Here is a 10,506-nt window from a genome sequence, read left to right as displayed (position 1 = left end):
GGGAGCTCTTCTTAATATTTTGACACCAAAATCATGTCGATACACCTTACCGACTGCGAGTAAAGCCACCCACGCTTTAACTTGACAGACTGTAGTAGTCAAGAACATCTAATGAAATTAAGTTCCATCTATAAATCTTTAACCTACTGTTCATCAAAAAAGTTTTTAAATTCAATGGGCAATTAAAACTAAGAAACGTTAAAGGTATTATAAAATTTCCGAATATTATAAAGCAAAACTTTTACATAAAATAATAATTTTATAATTAATATTTCTATCCTCAAAACATGAATTTTATTGAAAAATGTATATAGTAGTTGTTTATATAATTCATTAAAATAATATATAAAGCATAAAATTCTAAATTTGGTCTTGTAAAGCTTTTAAATACTTGTGAGGTTCTGCTGGGAAAGGACCCACTTTATCGATCGCACTTTGTTTTACTTTATTTATGTACCGGTATTGACGAAATGTAGGTAAATTTTATGCGTGAACAAAAACTTAACACGTACTTTTAAATAGTCTTCGTCAATTCTAAATTCATATTTGTCGAAGAACAGGTTCTCGAAGTTTTAAGTTCAAAAGTGCTCCCGTGAATTGTTTTTCAACTTAGAGTATTCAACCTATATAATAAATGTCGGGAATTTATTTATCTATATTCAGTGGTCTTCTAGGCCACTGAATAGCTCATTTGGGCATAGCGAACGCTGTGTCCGTGTTCAGATTACCTATTGAGTTAGTATGGTCTTCCCTCAATCAGTCTCAGTAAAATCCACCAAAAGTTATTTTTCCATGTACTTTGTTATATACATATTTATTATTTATTTTATTATATATAATGTCAAGTGTTCCCACATAAAATTATTACTTTTTATTACTACTACTCAACTAGTTAGTACTCGTTTCTTTAAATCTGCAGAATTCTAAGAATTTGAGAGAATTTCGCAAAATTCAAAAGAGTTCAAGGAGTTTAAAATAATTCAAAGTGGATTCTAAAGATTTTAGAAGAATTCCAAAAAGTTAAAAAAAAATGCGAAGGATTTCAATTGAAATCAATGACTTCTGGAGAATTAAAAAAAAAGCATTTTAATTCAGTAGCAGTCTCCCCGTAGACCAAAGTTACTGAATTTGGAAATAAATCAAAAGAATTCCATGCTTTCAGAAAAATTCAAAACATTTAATTGATTTCTCAATTAATCAGAGAGATCACTGATTATCTGCAATAATGTTGGAATTATCTAGGCTCACTGAATTTATTTATGCTAACCTTATCGAATTTCGGAGAATCTAGTCTACATTTCCATTTTTCCCATTCACCAAATTTCGTTGAGGCAATATTTTATCAGTAACATGTTTAAATAAAAGAATTAAGTTTTTTACAAAGCTATTTTAAGAGTCGATAGAACTTGAGACCATCCGGTAGGAGATACTGCTTTTTGGATCGCACGCACACTGCCAACTAACTGTACACGTAAACAAAATTAAAATATCATGTAGTACTCAAAATAAGCAACGGATCCATAAATGTTCTGGAACTTTTCGATTTAGATTTTTTCTACCCGCCATTACAAGGAACGACAATACGCCTGGGACAACCTGTATGCCAATGTCTCAATTTGCAAATGATAAATGATAAAATGTGAAAAAGCATCTAAAAAAGTGAAAAATCAGGCTCTTTTATATTAACAACCGGTTGATAAAGGGTCCCATGGTATAGTAAATTAATATATGTCAACTAAGACTATAATTTAAGCAAGTTTTAACCCGATAATAAAAAACAATAATTTTAAGTGAAACACTTGATGTATTCTGCCCCATATAAGTGTGTGTCGAGCTACATGCTCAATACACTTAAGTCTCATCAGACTTGACGTGTTCACAATTTTTTTAATTATTAATTTTTACAGCTATAAAAAGGAGTTTAGATAAGCACCGGAACGTTGGTAAAATTTTGACTAGAAATTAACAATTTTTTGGATATTTTCTTTTATTTCAATTATTTTTATAGCTACTTCTGGTGCAATTGCAGAATGAGGGCATCACATGTTTTTAAACGTATTGTTACTTCTGTTACTACGATGTCTTAAATATTGGTATGTCACGATATCGGAAGGATCATATTTAATTCACTGTTTAGGTGATTTGAACATTCACATGGCGAGAAAACCCCCTTCTGACGGGTGGCAAAAATAATGATTATCAAAACACTAACCTTTTCTAACGTTTCTCGGGGACGGGCAGGCGCCCCTTGACTAGTCAAAAAAAAAATGTTGGCCAAATCCCTACCTGTTTCCAACTTCTCATTAAATATGTTGATTACGATATATCTTAACAGACCCATATTTGAGAAATCATAATAAAAAAAGTATCCATAATTTAAAACTTTTGCCTTATCAAATCGCTTCATTTATCGTTTATTACTTCTTATTGAGAAGGTACTGATTTTATGTAAAAATTTAGTTTCGTTGATTTCATAAAACCTCTACGTTTTCGGACTTGATGATTGAAATTTTTTTTTTTATTCGGTGTCTGTTAATTGGGTAGCCAGTAAGACTTATGTACAGAGTAAAAGTGCGACGCAGTAGAACTTTGCCTTAAAAAGTCAGCAAAAGTATCCCGATTATGAATATTAAGATTTTTTTTCAAAATTTCGTGCAACATGTTTTTAGAACAATTACATTATTTTTTAGGATAGAATTTTTCTAAAATTATTTTCGGAAAGTTCATGGGGAAAAAAAACTTTTATGTCTTAACAAATTTTTCATTCAAAGACCCATATAGAAGTTGGAACGTTATAAACAATTGCATTTCCACCAAAATAGGCATATTTTCGGCTGCATATCGTGGCAACTATTCGACCCAAAATTTTCGAAAAAAAATGCAAATCATTTTTCAGGACCCTTGCTCACGGAGAGAAAAAAAACTTTCCGACGAAGCTAAGACTTTGATTAATATATTTTTTAAAAACGCTCCGTTTTTAACAAATATGCGTGTGCAATTTTTTAAACTTCTTAATAAGAGAATTTGTGTACTTTATACAAGGTCGATGCTATAAATTTTGTAAAAAATCTTGAGGAAATTACCTTCATTACAAATAATTTTGTTACTTTTAAAAAATCACAATTTTTTTTTTGTTAATAACAATTTTTATAAACAGAAACTTTGTCTCTTATAGATTTTCTTTTAAGCCAAATAATTTGTTAAACGTGGCTTTATAAGCAATAATTTCAAAATAATCTTTGGTCTGAGCCAGCTGCAGTTTTACAGTTCAGATTTTCGATTTTTTTAGGCATTTATCTGGTAGCTTCCTCGTAATGTTCCTATTTGTTACCACTCTGAAAACATCGTTCTTTTTTAATTTTCTCTTAGCTTAGAAAATTTGAAAATTACGGCTTTATAAACAATAAATTGCAAAATAATCTTTGGTCTGTACCAGCTGCAATCCATTCCTGACAATCTTTCTCTCTGTCACCGCTCTGAAATTGTCGCTCATTTTTTAATAATAATTTTTATTTTTTTTAAATACTAGACATAGCCCGTTTATAGAATACTCTATACATAAATATAAGAAATATGAAAATATACATAACTCTCAAGTGTGCCTGATATTTGATTTTTTCACGTGTCTCCCCTGTTTTGGCAAAAACAAAACGCGCAGAATGAAACATCAGCTCTAAATCAAGGACACTTTCATCGACTACATGTCTTGCAAGTGCAGTTTCGAATTAGTTCATAATTCCGAGGAAACATATTATTAACTCTTTGAGGAGTTAAAAGTTCGTCTTGAATTTGATACCCAGACAAAGAACGATATAATATTTTCATATTCGTATCAAAAACAGTTGTGCTCCAGGTATACCCAATGTCGAAGTTTTTTATAAGGCCGTAATTACCAAATTGTTTTAATTAAGAACAATTTTAAGAGATCAAAGTTTTTCTTTGTGTCTGATTCAAGCAAGTCGCATAAAAGAAGCAGATTCGGTATATCTCGTATTTTGTTGATAACAATTCTTATTAACAAAAGAACGACAATTTCAGAGTGAATCCCTGCAGCAAGTTGAATCTCACGGCTAAATTAGCTGGTCTTTCTTTCTTTCACTCCATCGCCTATTTGGTATCTTTCTTTCAGTCTATCACCTCCTTAGCTTTCTCTCTCTCGCTCTTTCTGACCGATGCTTTAAAACGAATGCTTAGCATTGTTGCCAAATAAAAAATTAATTCCGTCCTATTTGTTTTCATTGAAAAATTATCTGGTTATATTATTTCGTAATGACGAAGAATAGGATTTTTAGGAAGAAGATTTGCCAAAGAAGAAAACAGCTTTCACCCTACAACGTCGAGCAAGGTTAAAAGTTACCAGTTTTGTTCGTATACTATATTATATTATTTACCTTAAGGTTATATTTGTGTATATTATATTTGCGTATACAGTGAAATTTCTATAATTCGAACCGCCGATGAAAAGTGCAATAGCTTCTCGATCATTTCTGCTTATTCTGTCAATCAGCTTTGGAGGATTTTTGGAAGGTGCAGAAACTTTGTACCTCGTCCCTAAGATGGTTATGGCCAAAGGAAATGGACTATTTTTTGCAGTATGTTTTCAAAAGTGGTATATGGAGCAGAATACGTCAAGTGTTCCAGTTTGGACCTTTTTGGCATTCAAACCGCTGCTGTCCCCTTAAAAGTTTTTTTGGGGCGCCAAAGTTTTATGTCTTTTCCTATGATTGGATACTTAGTATCTATTCGAAATTGTATAAAACTGTGAAAATGCGGCTAAGGTTCAATTTGGACCCTTCGGCCTTCTACGTATGCGACTTTTCCGGCCCTTCTAATGTTAAATTCTTTTAGGATGATCAGATTGGAATTCTATTACTTTTTTAAAACTCTTTGAAATCCAGTCCAAATTAAAATTTGTACGCTCATTATGAATGAAATAAGAGGTGTGAGATCAAATATATAACGTAATTTATATATTTCTGCACAGATAATCATCTAACAAAAGTTAAATATAATTTTAAGGAAAATTATACCTCACAGAATTCGCACCCGAGTGCTGCGGAAGTTTAGCGTGGTACCCGCGTGCGTAAAAATCTAAATTTTACCAAGAAAACATTTCCGGTCCTTTTTTTATTCTACACGATTTCAAAGAGTATAAAAAAGGCTTTCTAAGGTACTAAGCAGTCTTGTTTCTTTTTTTTTAATATAGGATTACTCCTTTTGGGTATTTCATCCGATTAATGTTCATTTTTTGACAAAGTGATCACAAAGAGAAAGATTATATGGAAGCTACTAGATAAATAACTTTAAAAAATCGAAAATCTTAACTGTAAAATTGCAACTGGGACAGACCAAAGATTATTTTGAAAGTAATTGTTTATATGGCAACACTATAAAAAAAAGCTTTGGTGAAATTTAGAATCAGCTATTAATTATGCATGCAGTGTATTTTTAAATTACAATATGTAACCGGATTAATTTACGATACTACCGTACCTATTTGCAATCTAGCGTGATTTCACTTTAGGTAACAATGTGGAAATGAAACGAAGGTTGTTATATTCGCAGTCTACTGTAAAATTACTACGGCCGATGATGGAAATTATTCGACCGGCGTGCGACACAGTAAGTTTACGTAAGGTGATAAATTTACTTGGGGCGTTAAGTCTATGAAAGTGTATGAAACTTTTTTACAATGTGTTCTTTTCTATCGAGAGGGATAAAGTCCGCAAGGACAAATGCCGCAGAATTAATAGCACGACGTATATTTGTACCATTCTGAACTAGCGAGTGCTAGTCGTGCCAACCGATCAGTTCTCGAGACGCCAGAACAGTCTCTTACCATTTGGTGCACATTTCATTTGTTGTTTTGTACGTCATTATAGACGTTAACGTGCTTTTAGTATTTTGGCCAAATTGGGAACTTATAAAAGGTTATTATAAATATAAAGGAAAAGTTTAGAGGGGCCTAACCTCAAAATATCATTTTGACTGTGTGTGCTGACTTACAATCCGTACGTAATTTCACGGTTGACGACAGGAAATTCACGTCCTGCATTTACTTCTTCATATCGGACGCAGGTTGAAAAGAAAAATATGTATTTTTACAAAATTCTGCTTATTAACTATGTGCCATACCGAAGGAATAATTTCCAATTTCCATCGTCGCAGGATGTAAATTTACACTTACTTTTTCACAGTGCATAGTTAACGAATTATTTGAATTTAAACAAAATCTATAAGAAACAAAGTTTTTGTTTAAATACATTTATAAAAACACATTTAAAAACGAAAGCTATGTAAAATATTCGTATTTAAATTAAAAAAATGTCCGTCGAAAAATTTTGTTTTTCCTCGTTGATCAAGTGTCCTGGAAAATGATTTGAGTTTTTTTTAGAAATTTTTCTCTTAAAAAATAATGTAATTATTTTTTTAATTGTTTGAAAAATGCTTGCACCATATTTTGAAAAAATAACCTTGATATTCATAATGAAAGAAGTTTTGCCCTTTGAACCATCATTTTAAAGCCTCAAAAGAAATTACGAATTCGTTAACCAGACTTTTTTGAAAAACAATTCTGGTTTTAAACTTCGATAATTCTGTTTGAAAACCCAAAAATTCCATTTTCCAGCAAAAATATACGAGAAATGAAAAAGATGTCAAGAAGCAAAATTATTCATCTCAAAAGAATGAACTAATGTTTTTGGAAAAACTTTCGTGTGTTATTAAAAATAAAAGATTGCATTGTGCGATTAAATTATTCAAACTACGAAAAAAACAAACTATTCACCCAAAAATATAGAAAAATTTGTTATGAATAATTTTTAACAGGACGTGTAGTTTTTGTTTCAATTGTAAAAAAATCAAATAAAAAACAACACAAGTTACAATAAAATGTTAGTTAAGAAAGTTATAAACACCATTATTTTTTAAACTTTTAACCTTTTTTCTAGGACGCGCACCTTTTTACATTATAAAAACAAGACAGTAAAAATACGCCTGTTTTAATATTAATGCACATTTTTTCAAAATTTTCCTCGGGTGAACCCGATTTTTCATCATAGCGCATCATGTCGATACATAGATATATAGATTTATTAAAGTGATACATTTTTTAGGACAGCTGTGAATAAAGACAATGCCAAATAAGGAGCAAATGTTAAAGTGATCATCAATACTAAAATTTGTATTTTATTTTGCAATATCCCAATAAGCAGTCTCGAACGAAGTACGAGATACGTGTTGAGAATGTGTTCGTAAAAGTCGCAGGAGCTCAACAAAGACTTTACAAACACTTTACGGTTTTCGATGATCTGACCTCTAATTTCAAAAGATGTATGCACAAATTTTGGGGAAGTACAAAAAACCGAGAACATAGCAAGAAGTGAATAGTGAAGCGCAAGATAAATGTATTATCCAGCGCGAAGTGCGAGATTGAATAGATGTATCCATGCTTTTTCTTCCACCAAACTTTGCAAACTAAAATTAGTGAAAATTTTAAAAACTTTAAGTATGCGAAATACTCCCAATATGACACTTACCTGGATATATGTACCAAAAATATCCATGATTTTATCTTCAAAATACTTTGACAATACTTTCACGAGATCACAAGCAGCCCGTCTCCTTGTATCGACATCGCTGCCTTCAATATCACGCCTTATATATTCCTCAGCATTATTTTCAAAGAGCTCGTGGTCAGATGCTAAAACAATATTTTTTCTTAAATACAAGTATAAACTGGTCTATTTTTGATAAAATTAATTAGCTAAGATCTAGAATAGGATTTTTTTCATTCCGAAAAGGTTTAATGACGAAGAAAAAACAAAAGCTGAGAAACATAATAATTACTATATGTATACAGGAAATTCAGGATGGGGAGACTTATTAATACGACACAGTGAGAAAGGTTACGAGAGAAATTACATGACCCATTCACGTACTCTATACATACGTAATTGCATATCAAATTTTAGAACACGCTGCTCTGCCAACACGTCATAGATTGACTAAACTGCACTCTGTACAACAATATCGAGAAAAATATACGTTTGGTAGCGGTAATTTTGTGAAGAATTCAGAGGAGTCACGCATAAAGACTCCACTTTATCAAAGCTCTTTCCGAATGTCATCAACCTCTGCATAAAATACATTAAATTATAGAACTTTGTAGTAGTATGCAAAAATTCCAGCCGACAATACACGCTCATGTCACAGAAGTTTTTTTATCCTTTGCGCCTCTTTTGATATTTTTGTATTGCAAACAATTTAAGCTTTTAAAAAATTTAATTCGGTTAATTAGAAACAAAGCTATGGCACTAGCAAAAACAAGTTACAAAAAATTTCAGTCACATATCTCCTTCACACGGACTCCACGAATTACATCCGACTTTATTTATATACCAGTGAACATTTCGAAGAAACACAGGATAGAGAAAAGTAGCAAGAGACTTTTAAACAATCTTTTTAAAGAGAACGACTTTACTCTTTTGATTTTTTAGCAACTGGTATCGATTTTATAAGAATACAAATTTTCATTAAAAATATAATCATGATTCAAATGCAAATCTTCTCTAAACTATCTTTTAAAAAATGACTTTTTCCTTCTAAGCGAAAAAAAACAATCCTTACTGAAGTCACTCAGTTTAATCTTGTTAGTTATCAATTTCCTTAATGGTGAGTAGTTAAAAATATTCTGAATATAATATGTATGCTTAAATGTCCAACAGAATGCAAACAAAAAATTATTTTAAATTTCAGGTCATATGATGTCGGGATTTCTGAGAACTTCATACGCAGTTACTTCATTCTAATCAAAGATAATCTACTTAATATTATCCTTGTATCTGGTAATGGATAAAATTTAGAACCTATCTAATCATCCACTTTTTCCGATGAATAAAAGGCTAGACAGGTTTCCTCTTTCCTCACAGATAATTAAGTTTGGAAGATTTTTGCCATTCCTCCTAAAAACGTGGATAAGCCAGTAGTCATGAACAATTGATAAACTGTATTCCTTTATGGAAATATATGTATAAATATTTTTAAAATGTTTCTGTGAGTCAAACAGATATTTCTTAATTTACGTAAAAGAATCATCACATATATTTAAAATTAAATAATTGACTGCATTCTATGAATCAAATCAATTCTCTTTAATTTAAAACTGTAGTGTCAATGAAATTTTGTGAGGCGATCCAGTCTATTCTTTTAATTTTTAAATGGAAAAATAATTATTAAATTTAATCTTGACAATATTAAGAGATTGGATACAATTAAAAAAGGTACGCCCGTAACTCAAAGAAAATTTTTAATCCAGAAAACCCATGGAGCGCAACGATGACTGAAAATTATAAGATCGATAATTGCGTTCGAAAACAAAGAAATAAGTGGGGATAGCGTGGGTCCGATGCAGGTAGCCATCTGGTAGCATCTTTACTAATCCAGCGGAACTCGTTCACTTCTTCGAAGAGCCTTAGGGAGAAGAGACGTGCTTGGTCGCTGCTTTATTCCGGGAAAACTGTCCATGAAGACAGTTTCTATTTGTGACTTCGCATCATACTAATTTACTTGAAGAAAAGCTACTCTTCTGCGTCAACTGTAGATCACCGAATGCTAGCGACACCTTTTCAAGCCTAGATCGAAGCTAATTGCTAATTTCCTGCGCAAATATCGACCCTGCTGGTAAGGATCAGGTAGACAACCCTTTACTTACTATCGTTTCTTCTGTCCCTATTACTGCGTCGGCTCTGCCGCTTGGATGCATCGAGGCGATTCACAGTGCTGTATTACAAGCACCGAGGGAAGCGGCCGTGCAGGCGCAGGAACATATTAGAAACCTTTTTGAAGAATTCGAAACCAATCAGCATGAGTGTATTTCTCAAATTAAAACTAAGGTTGAGGAAGTTAAGACTGACATTTCTGAAAATTCTCGAAGAATCGATTTTCTTAAACGGTCAACTGTCAGTAATGCGGATGAAATCTAAAAGATCAAGATTGAGGCAAGCTCGCTAGATTGAAGGTCACCTCACTTAAAGCAGACAGTTGTTAAGGGATAAGATAGTCGAGCAGAGAAAAAGTACGAGAGATCTCTATGACCAATCTTGGCTGGGTAGTGATAATAAAAGTCTTATTTTCATTCGTGAGGCTTTGAAGTCCTTTAATCGAAGGATCTACGCTTATGCATTGCATTTAAGGAGACAAAAGAAGTTTAAATAACACACAAACACAATGGTGTGAATTATTATTGTATGGATATTTCATGGTGGTTAAATATTTTAAAGTTTTTTTATACTTTATAGATTTATATCTTCCGACAGCAAACTTGATATTATATTTAAACTAGTAGCTTTACATCTTGATACTGGCCTTATTGAGAATAATTATGGGTCCGGATGCAATAAGGGTAACATAAAATTTTTTCGTGCGAAAACGAAGTCCCCTGGAGGCTTTAGAAAAAATTTTCGAATTTTAATTTTCAAAAGATATATATGGATGTAAAATTTGATT

The 10,506-nt window shown here is 31.9% G+C and overlaps 1 protein-coding gene across 3 annotated transcripts in view; it reads right to left on the bottom strand.

The window, feature by feature from the left end:
- LOC117171173 (exportin-2) overlaps window positions 1-10,506 on the bottom strand; it is a 278,471-nt gene that overhangs the window by 110,299 nt on the left and 157,666 nt on the right. For all 3 annotated transcript variants that reach the window (XM_033358237.1, XM_033358239.1, XM_033358238.1), the window contains one exon: window positions 7,539-7,702. In XM_033358237.1, coding sequence (XP_033214128.1) covers window positions 7,539-7,702 — 164 coding nt within the window. The remainder of the gene's footprint in view (window positions 1-7,538; window positions 7,703-10,506) is intronic.

Source organism: Belonocnema kinseyi, chromosome 4 (genome assembly GCF_010883055.1).
Source record: "Belonocnema kinseyi isolate 2016_QV_RU_SX_M_011 chromosome 4, B_treatae_v1, whole genome shotgun sequence".
Classification (NCBI taxonomy): Eukaryota; Metazoa; Arthropoda; class Insecta; order Hymenoptera; family Cynipidae; genus Belonocnema; species Belonocnema kinseyi.
The sequence above is the reverse complement of the archived record's forward strand: the minus strand, read 5'-3'. Positions and strand labels throughout refer to the sequence as shown.